Raw genomic sequence first — 19915 nt, forward strand, 5'->3', positions numbered from 1 at the left:
ATTCAACACTAGATTTCAGCCTAGTCCCTCATGTAGAATCTGAATGACAATTAATGCAAATGATTAAGGCTTCAAAAGTATTTACAGTTTAACTTGCAGAAATGTTACGAGTTGAAATCATTCAAAGAGCAGTAAACCATTCAGGCTCTTGACTAAAAATGGTTAAAATGATGTTTTTTAGTCTCTCAACTTATTTGCAGACATCTTAACTCTTCTTTCTGGGTTTTTTCATGGGCAGCTCCTTTTTTCTCTGCATCAAAAGATTAATTGAAGCCATAATTAATGTCAGCCTGCAGATCTGTGATGACAAATAAATCTCTTAGAATATCCTGTGAGTCAGTTTTGTGGTGTTGATCGCCGTTTGACTTAAAACGCTTTCATGCAAAAAACCTTCCTCTTCATTTTAACCATGTCAGACAGTAGAGGACACTCTTAAAAAGTGTAGAAGAGTTTTCTCTGACTTCTTACATGCCTGTTTCTCAGTTTGGTGTCAATCCTGCTGACAATACTAAAGTGTCTCTGGAGAAATAAGACGCTGTTGCAGCTCTCGGCCTGGAATGCTGCCCTACTTGGCAGCTCACAAAATCACTCTGCATTCCCAAGCTAGTTTTGATGGAAGTATTCTCCTACCTCTGTTTTGACCTTTTGACATGTCCAAAAGGTCAAAATAAATTATTTTATTTCCAGGACTAGTTCAAGTTTTAAAGTCCTGAGACAAGCTGTGAGATGTTTTTTTTTTGTGTTTGATCCAAATTCTACACCAGAAAAAAAAATCCCATTATGTGTAATAAATCAATTTGTCCATGATTATAAAGATTGCACTTCTATAAAATTGGACAAGAAATATACCAGTGCAGCAGAAGCTGAGTTATAACTAACTTATGAAGTCTATAAAACCCAATGTTGCTGAAGATAAACTAGTACTGTATGTCCAAAACATGTTTTTTCATTGATATTTTCATTGATTGGTAAAAATCCAGCATCGTTACAAAAAACATGTTATGACTGTTTATGCGAGCTGATTGCAACTCTATATTCTGAGTAGACCGATCTTTACATTTGCTCATTTAATCTCTCTCATGCAAGTCTTGCAGCTTTATGGAAATGCGGCACTAATCTGCAGCTCAACTGGATAATGGGTAACTTCAAGCACTGATTAAGCTGCAACTGTTAAAATGGAAATCTTCAGTTTCCTGTAGAAAATATCACAACTATATAAGATTATCTGATACATTTGTAACGCAATTCCAACGTATCTCATTTGCCTATGAACAATAAAAAACCAGAGCGAAATATTAAGCAAACTAATAGCAAAAGTGTAATGTAGTGCATTAAAATAAGCTTCTTAAAAATGTGTCCTGATCACTGTGCAGCAAAAAGAAATAACACAGACACACCAGATTTGTAACAATAAACTATTTTTTTTTTCATATGTACATATGTACCTAATGTGCAAATTAATAATTTAAAGTAGTGTAAAACTCTTAAAGGAATACAAAATCATATCTTACAGTCCTAACATGGTGAGAGTCCATGAACTAGTCACATAGGAACAAAGAGGAGCAACACTGCAGTGTGTACAGGAGAGAGACAGAAGCAAACTGAGGGAGCAGTGGACATCCTTGGCCAGGACACACTTCGTTAAGGACAGCATGGTACATTATCCAAGCATCACCAGAACAGACAGCAACACAAACACCGCATCTTTTACAGTAGTCATGTTGAATGAGCAGAAAGCACTTGGAGGCCTGGGGGTTTGTTTCAAATCCCACTGATTGGTTAAAGCACTGATGATCACAAAGGCTTGAGGTGCTCATAGCAGCAGGTGCTTCTTTTAACGGCCTCTAGTTATGGAAGAAGAACAATCTCACACTGGACCGGTGACACGTTTATACTGCAGGTCACCACATAGTGCTATTAGCATGATTGCACATTGTGATGTGTCTGTGTGTGTTGTGTGTTTGTGTGTGGAGAAAGGAAGGGATGGGGGCGGGGGGGAGACACATGATAACACTTCAGACAATTACACATCAGTCTGCTTTCACGACTCACAGTTCATCTCATCTAACACATCTACCGAGTAGCGTAATCGACAGGCAACTCAGAGAAACACACCAAAAACAAACACTGCATATTTGATAAGCAATTCAACTTACGCACGTTGTTTGGTGTTGGGCACAGAAATATTTGGAATATTTGGACTGTAATTTGTTCTTCTAAAGAAGCCAGCTTGGCAGTGCTTGTGGGGGCGCAAATGTGAAATGAAATCTTGCACAATATTTTGAGTCCAATCATGACACAGGAAACCCCTCCCAATATGGCAGGAACAGAGGTACACTTAACAAATGACAGTTTTACCCTTCATCCTAATCCAACATTACAATCTATAATGCTTACATTTGAATTCCTGTAGTTCAAATTTGTTTACAAAAGCACACTGTGACATTCTTTTACAATTTACAAGACATAGTTAACCTACAGTAACTACATTATTGGTGCATAGACAAAAATTGGGAGAGAGTGTAGCAAAAAATCACCAATTTATTGCTTTAAAGTCTAATATTAATCCCCCGTTAAATTTCTTTTGATTGCAAAACAACTACAAATTTTCCACAGAGATTTTGAGAGAACCAGGCAGAGGTATTGCATTCAAACTGATTAAAATATCTAAAAATGTTCCTTCCTGATGAGATGCAAGTCATTTGTACTTCAAAAAAATAAAGAACTCTCCTTCACATACAGAAAAATTACATCACAGGGATGACTTTTACTCTAAAACAAGTAAAAGACTAAATTCGATGAGACAGAAGTAAAGTAAAACATCTGGCCAAAGCTGCTCCGGTTTCAAGTTCTACTTCCCCCATCATAACGTAATCTTTGCTAACAAGGGAAGGATAATGGGGACACGCGAGTATACTTAAAATAAAGGAAAACATACCAAAAAAAAAAAAGGGAAATGTTCGCCCTCGCGTAATTTGAAAATGCAGAGCGCAGATGGTGTTATTCCTTCTAGTCTCCGATGGCCGTGTTCTGGCTGATGTTGCGGTGATGGCTATACAGGCCTCTGCATTTTGCTCTCCCTCTCCCTGCGTTTAAGCTCCTCTCTGTAGCAGTACGAACAGTAGTTTTCTGTCTCCGGCCTCCCGTAGAAGGAGCAGTTCTCCCTCTTGCAGCGGCGCTGCTGAAAGCAGTACAAAGGGCTTCCAGAGCTCCGCCCTTTGGTTTTGTCTTGGTTGAGCCAGGTGTGAGACGAGTTGTTCTCATCAGCAAACTCAAGGCAGTCCTGAATGTCGCCCGCATTGAATCCATTTGTGTAGGTGTGGGACTTGTGTTCGCCAGGCATGTTGTAGGCCAGGGTTTCCATGGTGTTAACGGTGCGGACCCCTGACAGCCGAGCAGGGCTATAACTCTGGGATGAGAGTGTGCGGTTCTGCTGAGGGTAGGTGGCGCACGTCTTTAGGGTGCCTACAACAGGTTTATAGGGTTCATCTTGGAAGATGGAGGATTGCATTTTGACATCTTGTAAGTGAATCACACTGTGCCTTTGGATGGGGGGTGTATGGCTGTAGTGAGCAGACACAGGAACAGGCCCAGTTCTCTTAGCACCAATGCTAGGGGAGGAGTAAGGTGCTGGGGTTGGGGCTGGGTGAGAGACATGGTGTGGAGCTATTGGTGGGGTGAGAGGAGGGACTGGGACAGAAACTATAGGGGCTGCAGGAGTAGGACTGTTTCGGCCCTGCATCTTGAGGCCATGAAGAGGCTGTGAGTTGTTGTAGGTGTGGTGGGGCAGGACGGGAGAGCAGCTCTCCGGAGGCGAACTGTCCGATCTTTCCCTCTGGAAGACGCTCTCGTGCTCAGGGTTCTTCACAGCTACCTCGCTGGCAGCAGGGGGCTTCTTTTCAGCCTCCTTCCTCTTCTGATCCTGCTCCTGACTGAAGCGCTCCTGAGCGTTTGTCAGATAGTAGCTGATCATCTCTTCATGGAACTGGTGTCGATGGCTGGTGAGCAGAAGCCCTGCAAAAATGAACTTGCGCTCCCCCTGCATGGCGGCCCGCAGGATGTTGAGACTGAGCTTGACATCTGTGCTGTATTTCCAGTTTTCCAAGGTCTTGTCCCCCAAGCTTCTCCCTGAATTGTCCTGTCTCTCAGTTGGGGACGAGCTGGATGGTCTGTCCCTGTCCGTAGGGGAAGGACTGGTCGCCTTTTCAGAGGAAGTGGAGCTTGTAGACTGACCCGACTCCTCTTTGCTTCCCTTGGTTGCCTTGGACTCCTTCTTTTTTACCTTTTCGCCTCCATTCTCTCCATTACGACCTGAGCCAGAGTTAGATTTGTTCATTTTGCCGTGCACAAGCCCACCTAGACCCCCCATGTTCTTCTTTAATTTGATACCCAATGTTTTGCTGAAGCTTCCTAGTTTGTTCGCTACAGAATCGGCCCGGCTCTTGTCCTTGTCTTTTCGCTGCTTGTCTTTGTCCTTCTCCTTGCTGAGTTTGCCAGTGTTGACGTTAGAATTACTGCCGACAGACTCGCGATCAGAGTCCATGGACTCAGCGAGAGACTGGACATCCTCACCTGCAGAGGCTGTGGGAGACTCTGGCTGAGCCAAGGGAGCCTGCAAAAAAAGTCAGGACACACAGAAAAACCAAAGAAAATATAGAATGAAAATTAAATTCACAATTTAGGAGCTGGTGAAGAAGTGGAGAGAGCTATTAAAATCCTCCTCATGAAAAAAATCTCCCCAAAGAACTCAATTGCCCATTTTTGATGACACATAACCAGTACACGCATAAATACCAGAGATTATAGCATTCTGACAGAAAATAAAACTGATTGATTGGACTCTGGGGTTTCAAGAACATCTGGAATGAGGGAGTCTCTCCAAAGCTAAATTAACCGTAACAAACACAACACACATGTGAGAGAAACACTTACCCTTGTTTCAGATGGGATTCGGATCCATGTTACATTCATATAGTTGTGCAGCAGGTTGAGTTTGGCCTCCAGAGACAAGATAAGACTGTGGAAGAACATGCAGCCGTCATCAACGACAGAGAGCCGTGTGGCACATTTCACAAAATATGCATTTGAGAAAAGGTTTACACGACTTTCTAAGTGGCCATGTTTCGTATTTCAGAAACAGTGAACTGAAAGGCATCGGCTACGAGTCACAAGTTGAGCAGTGAATAAACAATATTTTCATTACAATAATAAAGAGGAGGTATTAGGAGGTGGTTTGAGCATCTTTTCTATGTGTATCGGCATTGTTCATATTGCAGCTTGTTTAAGGATAAGCTAAACCCCGGACTGGAAGGAATGTGAAACAGAACTCCTTACATAAACTCTGTTAAACTCAGAGAAGGTGTTGCTTCTTTGGAGAGGCCATTCCTGGGGAACGCGATGGATGACTGACGTGACTCACGATTTGTTCTCTCACTATACACTCTTTGAAGTGACCTGAGCCCAGATCTCATAATCAGTTAAATCCTCCACACAGAGACTCGTGGGTGGACTGACAGAACTGCCTTGGTCTGCAGTTTCCACTCTCTCACTTTCTCTCTCACTGCTTGTGCAATGCCCCTGTGTGCTTTGTTGATAAGCATCACCCGGTGATATCGTATACAGAACTTACTTGGCTAGCTTGGTGTTATCATTGTCGTCCCTCCCCCACTCCCAGTCCCTGCCAGGGTCTACGGCAAAATGGAGCGCCAGCAGCTTGTGCTCCGAGTCGGTCAGAGGGATAACAGCTGTAAGAGATGAGATTATCCGAACATCAGCTTGGTCCAGCTTTCCAAACAGAAACAACATCGCATGCCACCGTTTCTCTTGCAAGCTAACATGACAACATAATACCACCGTGCCTGGGGGCATATTTGATCATCCAATCGTTTTCCACTGGAAAGTGGCTGTAACCATTGCAATTCATCCAAACAGAGAAAAACCAAAGTCAAACATGATACTTTCTGTTATTACACAGATGGGGCTGGTTGGTCTACTTTTCCATTTTGAATGATGAGGTAAATAAATGAAAAAAAAAACCAAAAACCTGTTTTGTCATATATCTGGAGCATTTAGTCATTAAATATGATAAAACCCAAAAGATGCAACACAGCTACCTATTGGAGCTTGTGGTGGGACTGGTTTGTCAAAAAGAGATTCCAGTGAAGGTTGGACTCCTGACATGTCAACATCTGCACATGCACTCTGGTGAGTTTTTTCCCAAATACTTTTCTTTGTTACTATGTTGCTGAACTTCCTCGATTACCTTGTTAAAAACAGTTTGATTATTAATGAATATAATTGAAAAATAAAATAAAAGCCTCAACATTTTAAAAAGATAAAATAAGCTAAATAAAAACCAAATGCGCAGCATTAACAATGTTATCTGGCGGGTTTTTAAACCTCAGGGCCACAGTAGCTCAGGGCTGCACAGCATTATTTGGTTTAGTAATAGACACAGCGGTGCACGATAAAAGCTGCTGAAATAATTTACATTCACCCTCTGATATGATCATCTACTCACAAGCAGGAAGAGGTTTTCAACACTAATCAGTGGACACACAACATAAAACAGACACCTACCCGGGCTTCCTCTCGTGGGAAACGTGCTCACAGTGTACACAGGCAGACGTTTATAGTACATGTTTTTGTGAGCGTGCGTGGGTGCCGTTTTTAAAACAACAGCACAAGGAGAACAAGCTGGGCCTCACTGGCCCACATGACGGCTCTCCTCAGGCTACCTAGTGTGGGGGCTGTTGTCCACATGACTGCAGAGAGACACAGGCTGTTCAGGCTGAGGACATTCCAGCCTTCACTGTCAGACCCAGATGGAAGACTTAGTCTCTTCCTGGTGTCATCATTTCTTCCACTGCCAATAGGCTGCTGTGCTCTGCAGGCTTCATGGAGACACAGAAACCCCAGCAGCCCTCTCCTCTCCTGCGTCCAAGAGGACACTGCAGGTCAAAGTCTCCCCTTCTTGTGTTTCCTATTGAGTTCTTCTAGTTATGCACAATGTTAGGCTTCAGTATGGTGGAGGTAAATCTACTGTGATAACACTTGACACTGTCTGGACACACCCTTGCTAGAACATTACTAACAGCACTAATGACAAATAAGGTTCTGTCCAGAAATATGTCCTCATATGTCAAGTTTATCCTAAAACTCCAACATACTGTTCATTTTACATCACCTCTCTGAAACAGTTCATAAGAGCGCTAGCATGGCAGCAGAGTAAACTGAGAGGAAAAGTCGTTTTCTTCATGAAGGGCCTTTCCAAGAACAGTCTTGCCCAGAAAATTCAGTCATGATCACACACACACACACACACACACACACACACATTGGCAGGCAGTAGACAGTGAACCAGCTCCCACTCAGTTCTCACTCGGGTCATGCAGCAGGCAAGCAGAGGTCTGTGAGGTGGCGTCCTGGCTCCCACGATGCAGCTGTCCTCCCTGCTTGCCATTCTAAAGTGCTGTGTGAGCTGTTGTTCCTGCTTGGAGCTGGTCCAGATTCAGAGATTCAACACTGCCAATTGAGCTCTGGGGGACTAAAGTGTGCTGTAATGTATTTACTATCACTGTTGGAAGCCTTGTTTTGTTGTCCTTGAATGACCAATCCCCATAACTTATGCATACATGACATCATCGCCTTCTGTGGTATGTGAGCCGTGTACTCGGCTACATAGCAGCCAGTCTGCCATGCTGTGTTCGGTTTGCAACTTGACTCAAGAGAGTTCCAAAGAGCGAGAAGGCGAGCAAACTTGGGTGTAACCTGCGAGGAAACAGCTGTTGCAAATTAAGCTTTCTCAGCATATATTCATAGAATCTGAATGGACATAAACATCTTTTTTTCCCCTCTTTTCGCCTTTTTTTTTCTGGTTTGCAAAACAAGAACCGCAAATACATCGTGCCTTGTATCATGAGAACAGTATGAGGGTGGATCCTTCCTCTTCTTTCACCCTCTTAGAAAGACAAAGTCACCTATTAAAGGTTTTATTCACAGCAGGAACACTCAGCCAATGTTTCTCTCTGTAGCGAGACTCAAGAACAATTTGTACAACTGGAATATGCACAAATTCCTGAATCTGGTCAGACTGCACAGCTGCAGATTTACTGAGAGCAAACAGCAACCGTGCATATCAACAAGCCTGAGAAGATTTTAACAACACAATCAGGATGCCAATTACAGGCACACTACATCTGAAGTAAGACTACAACGAGGCAATTAGAATTTCAACAGAGATGGCCTTCCTGCCTTAATCACCCTGACAGCATGGTGAGTTTAACACTGGGTGTATTCAGATGTAAGAGACGTGACCCCTGACCAAAACTGCATGGTTACACCACACTCTTAGGTAGGTGGTCTCTGTATAAAGGACGGCCCTTTTCTTCATTCGAATGAGTGTTAGAAGTTTCACGACGGAATGCCAAAGAAAACCGAGAAGTGTTTTGGTATTGAGACCAGCGCTTGAAATAGCTCCAGAGTTTTCCAGAGGGTCAATTCTTCTCATACATCGTTTGACCACAGAAGCACAAACAAGCTGATGAAAGACAGGCAGCAGCATCTACTGAGGAGCTAGTCATTATCACGCAGCAGGTGAGCAGCAGCGGACTGGATAGAAAACACACCCACGGGCTCTTGGTTCACCTGAGTGCCCTTTGAGAAAACTACTTGATGGCTCTTCTGGGATGAGCTCATAAAAACACTTGTAAAAGAAAGTTTTGATCTCAAAGCAATAACCTCTGGCTGCGTTCACTCCTCCCTTGTTTTTTTTCAACATCCATCATCAACGTTGCCCCAGATGCCATGCAAGCAGCCCATAAAAGGAGAAGCATAATCTGTCTGTGAGATTTAGAGTCAGGTTACTTGGAGGGTCTCTGCTATAATCTTCCACACAGAGCGCTGAAGAAAGAGCCAGTATTCTAAGTCAGCCTCTGACACCTGAACACACACAAGGCCAGCAGTTCCTCAGATGCTCTTTGCTGAGTCGGGGGGAAATTAACAGCAGCCATCCACCTGAGACATCCACACAGTGGCCTGACTGTCAGGAGAGAGGGTGGGTTTGTCAGGGTCACAGTCGCCCAGGACCCTGCCCATATGCAGTGATGTGGTGAGGGTTCATGGGCGGGCTGGGGCCACCCTACCCTAACTGGCAGCAGAAAATTAGGCCCGCCTGTCTGGCATCCGTTCAGAGATTCAAAAAGCAGCATGACTACTCAGCAATGCTTACTGAAATCCCACTTTGTTGCATTCGCAAGCGGGACAAAGTCTTAAAATGCACCGTTGCTTTGTGACATGAATGATCACTTTGTTAGGGGCACGAGTGTTTTCAAAACACATCCTGAAGAGAGACGGCCGACTTTCTGATCTTATCACAGGACACAATGTACTCGGATGAAAACGTACAGCCATGGGGTAGCGTTGTGACTGAACTGCGCCGGGTTATTTGAACATATGCACCATCTGGTGGATGAAAAGAGAAACCTCACGTTTCACACTGAAACGCCCAGTGAAATACCGAGGGGCTTGGGGGTTGGTGGGTAAGCTGGCTTTGATGTGCTACTGTGCCATTAAAGGGGCTGATTTCAAGGCAGAGATGGCAGCTCAGCAATCATGAGTGTCTGCCAGACGACAGCGGCCATACGCTGACTTCATCACTAAGTTAGAGTTTATCAGCAAAGAAAAAGACCTTACATATGAAGGAAAAAAAAAAAACAGAAGTGGAAGGGGGAAGACATAGAGGAAGTAAGAAACCATTTGCGTAAGTGTGTCTTTACTTTTGAGTGAGAAACATATACGGAGACAGATTTGGCCGACTGCCCACACAAATGACAAGCGAGTTCCACCCACTGAGCCAGACACAGAAGAGTGCCGTGACTGCTAAGACTGGTTGTCAAGGAGATCCACTCTATTTGTCAATTAAAGGAACTCCATGTGAGGAATGCTCTGACCTCGAGAATAAGCAATGCATCCGGAGTGGGAGTACTGGCATCTGAATGGGCAAAACAAGACAAAAAACAAGAGTCACTCAACACAATGGAAAATCTGCTCTCCCGAGCCACAACTTAAGACAATCAATATGCTCTGCAGAACTCCATTTTACAAACTCCCCTGAAAGAGATAAACACATAAACAGACTACCATGATAAAAAAAAAGTAAACTAACAAACAGCACTTCAAAAGAGAAATGCACCGCTTGTAGAAATAAGAAGCAGCATGATGTCCACTTTCCTCCACACAAGCCGCTCCCTGCTTGATGCTGCTTGAAGTGGCCTGGTTTAATAATGGATCACAAGTAATTAGACTGCTGTGTTATACATTATTCACTTCTAGCAGGACAGGCAAACCCCTCCACCTTTACACTTGCAGTCAACCCACAAGGTTAAAAGCAAAGACTGATGAGCTATTGCACATCATTACAGCTGCAACTGCAGGCCTTTTGGCAGGTTAGGTTAAGGAAAGGTTTTACATTAAATCTGAGGTGGTCAACAGTTGTTTTCCTATGAAGACTGTAGACGTAGTTGTGTGATGCTGGACATCTGCCTACCTTGCTCTCTCTGCTGGTCTCTCTGCTCCATGGACACCAGTGCGGAGAAGTGAGCCTGATCGTAGGCCAGGACCAGAGGGGAGCAGTGACAGCGGCTTGGAGGCACCTCCAGTGGCAGGTAGAGCCCTCCGAATGGGATGGGAGCAAAAGCTGGAATTTATTTAAGAAGATGGTGGTGTCAACTTTTATGGTTATCCTCACAGTGCAAATGGAAGTTCATGCCAGGATCTGGTTCTACCTTCTCCTCCTGAGTCTCTGAGCATCGTGTCAGCTACCACTACAATCGGCCTGCGCAACACATGGGCCAACACAAACACATGGAACTCCTCCAAACTCTCATAGACCGGGTCTTCAGAGTTATCCACCCTACAGAAAAACACAGAACACAAATGTACATACTGATTCTTTGCAAGCTTGATCTGTGTATTTGGATTTATTTTCCACTTTGGCTGCCCTTAGCAGGCAGGACGACTACATCCATCTTTTTATAGATGTGTCTGAATAAAAGAGAGCTGGAGAAGGAGAAAGGGAGAGCCGAGGCAGAGCTCTCAAGCATGCAACCACCAGGGAACCAGAAGATGTAGAACAATTAAGTCGTCAGCCACACAAACAACCACACTGCCAAATTCCCTCTAATAAAGAGCCTCTTAATATGTGGATCCCACTCAACCTATTCCGAGGCTCATCTCACACTAGGACCATCAGACATCCCTAACCTTATTACTGTATTATTATCACACTGAATGAGAGGTTCAAACCTCCAGATGAAATGACTAAATTACTCTCTTGAAAGTGATATTTTCAGTGATGGAAGGCTTTGTACTGGGCAGGTCATGTAAAGATAATACGCGGTTACTGTTACTAGAATACAATTTTGTGTATATGGTGATTAATTTAATATGTCAAATGATTTAACTCTGATTGCAAAAAAAAAAAAGAAAAGTATTTTAATTCCGCACTTTTCTGCACACAGTTGTTGTAACTGCACCCAACAAGCTACTAAATGCCTACATGAGAACATCTGCCCTTTTATTTCACAGGCAAACAAAAGACTTCTCTGCGTAGGAAGAGGAAACCAGAGTTAGTTTCCAATCCGCCTCTGTAGCATAAAAGAAGTCACTCTTACATATATTTACGCAACTGGCTGCAGCTAAAAGTAACCACCCGCTCACGAGAGGCTGTCATAGCAGAAATGATTGGTGCATGTAGCAGCCAGTAGAGGGCACAGTCTCACACTGCTAAGAGGGAGGGAGAGAGGCGGTGAAGACGGCAGTTAGTCAGAGAATCAGTCTGAGTGGGAACAGAGTGGGAATTGGGAGTTGGCCTTCTGTTGTGCTTCAACACACACGACTATGAAACCCAGCAGGAGAGCTGTAATGTGTGGCGTTGGATGAAAGCTACATTAACCCGCCACTGCTACTCTCTGTCACTCTTTTTACATCACGCAGTGATTTTAGTGCAGCTACTGCAGGACTCGGGTTAAATGATGTAACATCTGAGGAGTCTTGGTGGTTCAAGGGAAAAATGCTTGTGGGATTTTTTTTAGGGATGCGAGTTGAAGATCTTACCCTCCGCTGGTGTTCCCATTTTTGCTGAGATGAGTGCGAGGTTCACTGGACGCCAACTTCAACAGCTCGTTCCACTCTCTTTCCCACTCCTCCTCAGTGTACACCAACCCCGACTACGCCAAAAACACACCCAGAAATTTAAATTCAGCTTTGCACGCACATTGCACACCAACAGTCACTATTACTGGTCTGCATCTTTTTTTTTTTTTTTTAAAGCTGTTTAAGGCTCCCTGCATTTGTGCGCATGGACAATTTCTCTGTAAATGTCATGTTATACAGTTTACTGGAGAAAAGATGTACCTGGTTACACTCATCAAAATGCTGTGTTTCATGGGGTGTGCCTTGGACAACTAGACTACCAGGATGCCTTCAGCCTTTTTAAAATACAAGCATCTGGATTACTTCCTGCTTGAACTATCTTTGATGGCAACATTTTTTCTAAAAGATTTAAAAAACTTTGAACATCAGGAGAAAAAAACAACATGAACATCAGGAGAAGGGTGAGGTAGTGCAGAGGATCTGACAGTATGAACAGTGTAACTGCAGTACTAATGCACACTTGGTATCAGCAAAAATCAAGTACTGCTCAGCAGAAAAGATCAAATTGGTGCTTCAAAACTTGCTAATATTATTGTGCCATCCCTTTAATAATGGTGCTATGCATTTAAAAAGTGTGGTGTGAAAAGATGAACCCTTTCTTTACCTCCTTGTTCTGCTGGGTTTGCTGCCATCTCCACCTCCTTTTCAGAGCATCTCTTTCAGCTCCACTCTTCATCATGGTGTACAGAGATTTCCTCAGCATCAAGTCTCTGTCATGGAAACCCCACATCCCTGATCAACACACAAACATATGACACATTACTGCAAGCTGCGATTAAGTGTATGGAACAAAACCAGCAGGGCTGACTGAAACAAGATGTTGATTTTAAATGCGCTGAGATTATGCTCATGCTGTCATTTGGAGATGACCTCGGCTCTTTTGCTAAGAACGTCTTCAAGAGAAAGAGCTTGTCAGTGCAGATTACATTAACTCTGGTCCTGCTGGCCCTCTGCAGCTCAAGCAGTCCTCACATTGGGGAGACGAAAATGTCCTTTAGCACATACCTGAAGATGCTGTCATCTCTTAAATTCAGCAGCTGACAGTCTCCTGCAAAGTATGTCAGTTATTCCTCTCTTTCACTTATTTAGCTCTCACGCCTTCTTCCTCGCTCCATTTTCTTGAGTCAGCAGCAGTGACACAGCACTGGCTGCTTTTCAGGAAAGCCAGCAGCATGCAAATGATAATATAGATTCCACATAAAACAAATAGCTCACCCAAAGAGGCAGCATGCAGGAGGCAGTTCCCATCGCCGGTGGTGGCCAGAGGAAGCAGCTTCTTACAGCTCGTGCACATGGTGGACCACCAGTTCAGACGACCTGAAAAGCCCAGTCAGTGCATCGTGAGGATCCTTTTGTAAACATGATTGACACAAAACTGAAGAACTGAGACAGGAAATCCCATTTTTAAACTCAATCTTTAAGGCAGAGTTAAGTGTACGCCAACAGTCGCAGTCCACACAGCATCTCGCTGGGGATGCCGTGTTGCACAACCACAACATGAATAGTTCATAAACATCTCCACAATGAAAAAATTATAATGCACAAAAAATAAACTATGACACTCAAAACTCCAGAGATGCAACCAAAAGAGATATCTTTATATAAAGTCTTTACATTTTTTTAAATCATTAATTACAAAACTAAGTAAAACTGAAGATCTCCTATTCCTTTCCATCTATGTCTCCTAAGGGTAACAACCTGGATGGGTCATTTTTTTAAAATGAGGTGTTTTATCCAAAAACCAACTTCTGAATCAGAAGCTGTTATTTGACTTTGATTAGAAACTGCTAGTATCCATCATGTTGAACTAAACACAGTCCCTCTATCTGATCCCACCATCTTCCTTAAAGCTGGGGTCGGTAATGTTGGGGAGCCCTCTCTTGGCTCCTTCTCCTCTGGTTTTACTCCTTGCGTGACCCATTGCTTTTCTCTTACCTCCACCAAGGAGGTGTTGTTTTTCCCGGCGTTTATCTGTTTGTGTTCAAGATAACTTATAAAGTTATGGATGGATTTAATTAATTTGCAAGAGTTGTTGGAAATGTGAAAAGGAAGGACAGATTTCAGTTTGGTGGGGATCTGGATCGCCGTTTGGACCCAGGAACCTTTTAAAGGCCACGGCGGAGGTTTGTGCTCTCCAAGTGTTTTTGTAGTTTGCAGCTTTTTCCACCAACGATTTTCTCTTTCTCGGCTGTTTAGCAGGAGGCGGCAAATAAACCTCTAACTTAACCAGCAAATCCTTCCTGCATTTTCTCAGCCATGTTTGCCTTCTGAGTTTCTTCTTCACTACTTTCATCCTAACACGCTATTTATATGCAGGGTGTGGCTATCAGAAGAAGCTTAAGAAATATAAGAAATGAACAACTTCAATTTGGCCCGAACGTTTTGACTGGTCAGAATTTTTACAGATTTACAGTAAACTGAGGGGTCTAACTATATATTTTTTTATTGTTCATGATTACAAAATGTATAAACTACAACCAGGACAAGGAACCACTTCACCCAGAATAAAAGAAAATGTCTCTGAGCAAGATAACCTACCCCAGCTTTAAAGAGCCCATATTCTGTGTATATAGAATTTTAGAGCTCCATTAAATGAGGTCTACATGTTTTAAAGTTTTAAAACAACAACAACAAAGCATTTGTTTAAAACTGCACACTTCTGCTGAGCTTCTTGTTCTCTTCTCTTTGAAATACCTCCTGAAAAGTCCAGTGTGTTCAGACTGGTCAGGCCGTAAGGCTGCAAGACATCTACTCACTTTTTGTCATTATGCATGAGTCATTAGACAGAAAGTACACATGTGTTAAGTGTCTATGAAACTATGAACAAGCCGTTATAAGAAGATAGAGTGGATGTCTTATGGGATAACTCTGTTTGATGTGAGTTGAGAGTTTTGTCACTTCTCAGATCTCTTACGAGGAGGAAAAGTTACATAACATGCAGACAGTATAGACATTTAATTCAGTAAAATGAAGCTGTACCAGAAAAGACACAACAAAAACTACTTTTGTACAGGACATTTATAATGTGTTCCTGTACATTTCACATGTCTATCACTTTCACACTCCAGATTAGTCAGTAAAACTAAACTTTAAGGGCAATTTTAGCTGCATGCTCTCAGCACCCTTCAGATAAGCAGCGAACTTCCAAAAATCACTCTGAACGTGTTACTTTTCCTATATTTTCTGCTTCTGCTTCATCACCACCTTGCCTACATCCCTGTGGGAAAGATGACGGTTTCACAGCCCTGAGCGCTGCACACTGAGTCATAGTGCGCTGAGATTGGAGAGAACTGACTGGTTCATATATTTAACAACAGTAATAACACGGGAACTTCAGAATGATTTAGTTCTGGCTTTAGCGCTGATCAAACTGCAGAAGTCTTCTTCATTTCCGCTTCCTGGTTTTACATTTTCTCATTACCTATCCAAGTTAATTTACAGGAAAGATATTCTGCTATCACTTCCCATCAAAGAGTGATCCACAAGCAGTACACGTAAACATTTACAGTTAGGAACTAACCACCCATAAAGTGAGGCCAGTACACAACTGGCTCCTAGACTTCAATGGACCTTTTTTAATTGTACTACTACACATCCCATGGTAGGATCTGATATGTAGTACTGCCAGTCTGTGAGGCCTTTAGTTTGGATTAATTCTGCACTTGTGATTTTTATGACTAAAGAGTTCAATTATCAAAGAACTGGTTTAAAATGAAGCTATTGCAGTCTATAATTATGTTTAGATGCTCAACGGAGCCAATCTATCTTTTCAGTAGTCGTTCCCAGATTGTGATCAGATTTGGGGAAGCTGTGTGGAAGAGTTCTGGTAGATTTGAAACTTTTCTAACAAGCTCCTCTCTTTCATTTCAAAGTATCAGCTGGGACATGAATCACCTGGGATGTGGTACGCTTTGAATTAGTTGTTTTTGTGTTTCTTCCAGATGACGCTGCTCTGATCTGCTCAGCATCAGCCTCACCCAGTGCATCTGTCTGCATCTCTCACTGGCATTAACCTTTGCTGCTTCGCCGGTAATAGGTAATGCAGGGAAATGCGTGGCATTTTCTTACATATCATGTATCAGTTGCAGGAGAAGTACATTAAATGAATTTATTATAACCCTCAAGTACTTACCAGCCTGCTCCAGAGCCATCATGGTGGACTGCTCTATCAGATCTCTCTCTATGAAGCTCCTGAAGTCCTCGCTGTAGACGCTGAGGTCTGGAAGCTGGAATGTGTAAATGGGCATCTCAAGAGGGAACTGCTCGCTAGTGCACTCATTGGCCACCTGCAGCCGCGCCAGAGAGACGATCGCAGAGCTGGCATGGGAGATCCCACGGGACAGACGCTTTTCTAAAAGGGAGTACAAGGAGGTATTGAACGGCAAAGTTTGAAGCACATGCTCAGAGAAAAAAGAAAAAAAACATCTGTCAGTGTCAAAATTGTCCTGCTACCTTGCGCGTTGTCCTCCTGCTTCTGGGCACACGGCTTGTCGATCTTGCTGACATGAGTGGGCGTGTCACGCGTCTCGGGCTGTTTGTAGTAGCGGCCCTCGTTGAAGACCTGCGGCAGGTTGGCAGTGTGGACCTGCCTAAGCTCCTCATAGTCATTTAGAGCAGCACTGAGGTCCCAGTTTTTACCTGCAGGATGGAAGTAAAAATCTGACTGGCCCAAACCTGACAAACCAAGATTAAACACTGTTTGCTTATAACGATTTAATTTTACTCTCTATAGAAGATTGAGTTATTAAATGTTTCCATATTTCCAAAACAGTTTGTGCAACAAGACACTGTGTACTGATGTTTACAGTAAATGGGGTTATCTTGAGGTAAATGATACCTGTGTAGGTTGATGAGAAAAACTGTCACACACTGCAAAAAAAAAAAAGAAAGCTGAGTATACTAAAGTTTAGCCTAAAATTAAACCAAACAAGCTTTTTTGGCTTAATGTTTTTGAAACAAATCAAGAACCTCAGATCTTTAAATCTAAAAGAAAAACATCTTGATCAACATATTGATCTGTAGGATATATGTAGAACTTTTACCTCAGCACAGCATGATGAATCATAGGAAGAACAAGATGTTGAGCTTGGTGCCACAACAATGAACACAACAAAGCAGACAAAACCTTTTGACAGCAATATCCCGATGTGCACATATAGACACACACAGTTGTCTCCTCTGGGTGCTGTCTAACATAAAATCCCCTCCAGGTTTAAGAGACACAAATCAGTCTTTTAATATCTCAGTGTGACTTCTTGCAGCGCCACAGGAACAATCTGCAAACCAGTTCTTATGAAATAAATAGTTATATAAAAAGAGAAAAAACAAAACAACTATAAACACGGCACATAACCTGGGTGTGTTTGTGAGACAGTGTCCTTTAATCGACTCTCTGCATAAGAGACCTGGAGGAAGTTGCTCTCCGACTTCCAGACAGAATCACTGTTGACAGTCTGAAAACATGAAATCCCTGGCTCTCACACCAATCAATACAAAACTGATTCCGCTGAATGGATTTCAGCGGCTTGTGCAGCACAGATCCAGGAATACGACTTACAGTCTGGCTACACAGCCACTCAGCACGTAATGCACTGGCTGGAAAATGCTGCTATGGAAAGCATTGTTTCAGCGCCTTCATCGTTAATGGCTGCTGTTAGCAAAAAGATCATTGACAAACTAATCTGCAGCATGGGCATACATCATCACAATCCATGAGAAACATTACAGCTTTGAGCATCTCCCACTCCATTATGGAACACCTTAAAAAGGACATCTTCTCTACAGAGTAGATCTGTTGCTTTAATTAAACAAATAAGCAAATAGGAGAAGTAAAACACTTAATTTTCTCTAAAAATGACAAACCTTCTCCCTTGAACCAAAAAAATGTAACATAGGTCAGTCTGTTTGGTGATGGTTCAGTACCTCGAAAAGCCTCTAGAGGGAAGCACCACATACAGCATCATCTCCCCTCTGTAAACACTGCAGGTGGTCAATGCAGCTTTTGAAAGCTAACATCAGTGCAAAGAAGCAAAGGGTGGGATGGGGATAGTGAGACAGGACATCCAGGTTTGTGCCTGTCCTCTCGGAGTGCACTGTCTTGTTTGATGTCAGTTTGTGTCACACGTATTCCCGCTGTGGCTTTGTGTCAGAGCAGATTCAGAAGAGGCAGATGACAAACACTTTAACTCTTCTACCAGACGAGACACTTGCTGTGTTTTCATGCAAACAGGGGAAAAAAAGGGATTTTTTATTACAGACACGCTGACAATTTCCTCTCCTACTGGAATTCGGATTGTTGTGACGCATGCTCTTCACCCTGCATTTAGAGTTTGAGCATTTTTTTTCGCTTTTTACCTTTGGTCAAAGTGAAATTAGCAAAATTTCTAAAACTTCTTCAGGAAAATTCCTCAACAATAACATTGATTCGGCTGACCATCAACCAGCTCTCTGTTGTGTCCACTCGCTCGCCTATTTTAAATGGCACTATATCTAAGCAATACAAGTGCCAGGAGCACTCTGCTCCTCAATGAGTTCCAATGAATGGGCACAAAGCCCTCCCTGGGGAGTGCATCATAAACCTGTCACACTCCCCTCTAAATCAGCAAGACCCTCTATTTCAGGTTCCTCTTCTTTCCCTCCATCTCTTGTCTCTCTTCTCTCTCATTTCCTCTTCCTCCTCTCTGCCTTCTTGAGTCAGACCACGGAGAGCAGCTGACCAAAGCAGAAACTTTAAAGACACTCTTAACAAAAGTAAGTTAGTCTCTTACCTTCCAGCAGGTCTCTCGCCAGACCCGGTTCTGCCCCCGTGGACCGAACAAAGTCTGACAGGACCGCGTCCATGTCCAGAGTCATGTGAGCATGTGTGTGTGCTGCCCAAGGTGCAGCGGTGGCCTTGGTGGACGCCAGCCTTCACGTTCTCATCTGAGGGTGCAAAAGTAGCCACAGATAAAAGCTTTGTCAGCTCAGCTGCTTGTCAACTTTTTCAGCCACACCTTTAAAAACCTCCTTCCTGACTAACCCCTGTAAGAAAATACTCACCGAACGTCCCCATCTCTAATTTAAGCCCCAGCCAGTAGTTTCAGCCTGTTTATACTGATGAGTAATGCTTCAGAGAGCTGACAGTTCATGGTACTGTGAGGAGCTCTCCACTCCCAGCACTCCTCCCAGCCAATGCCAACAGTCAAAACATAATATCCAGCATCACAGATATAATAACAACACAGCTCACGATAATATCCAGGACACACCTGCTCATCTCCAAAAGCTCTGGCCCTCTGCCCATGATCATCATAACATTTAGATCCATCCTATCACTTAGGGTGAGCAAGGGGTTTCTGCATGTGATCTAGTACATAAACTAGTTTAGTTGTAATCCAAGAGGGAAAGCCTGTTGACGTTTTTTATTTAGCCAGACAGGATGTTGTTTAGCATGACACAAGCTGGGGAGAACATTTACTACCTAGCCATATAGCACTATAGCTCTAATGATCAACAAGCACAGCCTTGTTAGGTCATAAATAACATGGCTAGGATGCGCGCATTAACTCCCTCGGTTTATGGAATGAATCAGTCCATGCATAGCTTTCATTCCATTTGAGGCTGTGTGGGTGACAGAAGGACCGAGCTCAGAGCATCGCTAGTAAAACAGCAAACGCCTACAGGTTTGAAACTGGAACACAAGGCTTTGTGTAACAGACCAGAG

The 19915-nt window shown here is 43.2% G+C and overlaps 1 protein-coding gene across 5 annotated transcripts; it reads right to left on the minus strand.

Moving 5' to 3' along the window:
• Positions 1-1971: 1971 nt before the first annotated feature.
• otud7a (OTU deubiquitinase 7A) lies at positions 1972-19065 on the minus strand (the record flags this gene model as incomplete). 5 transcript variants are annotated; one of them, XM_079252434.1, is made up of 12 exons in its annotated part: positions 1972-3642; positions 3751-4612; positions 4933-5017; positions 5630-5744; positions 10547-10696; positions 10785-10912; positions 12115-12227; positions 12818-12945; positions 13429-13530; positions 16346-16564; positions 16666-16851; positions 18981-19065. In XM_079252434.1, 12 exons carry the CDS (start codon positions 19063-19065, stop codon positions 3053-3055), a joined length of 2763 nt encoding a protein of 920 aa, XP_079108560.1. In that variant the 3' UTR covers positions 1972-3052. The 5 variants fall into 5 exon arrangements, with proteins under 5 accessions (XP_079108560.1, XP_079108559.1, XP_079108558.1 ...); XM_079252433.1 differs by having other exon boundaries at positions 1972-4612; positions 12115-12206; XM_079252432.1 differs by having other exon boundaries at positions 1972-4612.
• Between the last annotated feature and the right edge of the window lie 850 nt (positions 19066-19915).

Source organism: Telmatherina bonti, assembly GCF_933228915.1.
Source record: "Telmatherina bonti genome assembly, chromosome: 2".
Lineage (NCBI taxonomy): Eukaryota > Metazoa > Chordata > Actinopteri > Atheriniformes > Telmatherinidae > Telmatherina > Telmatherina bonti.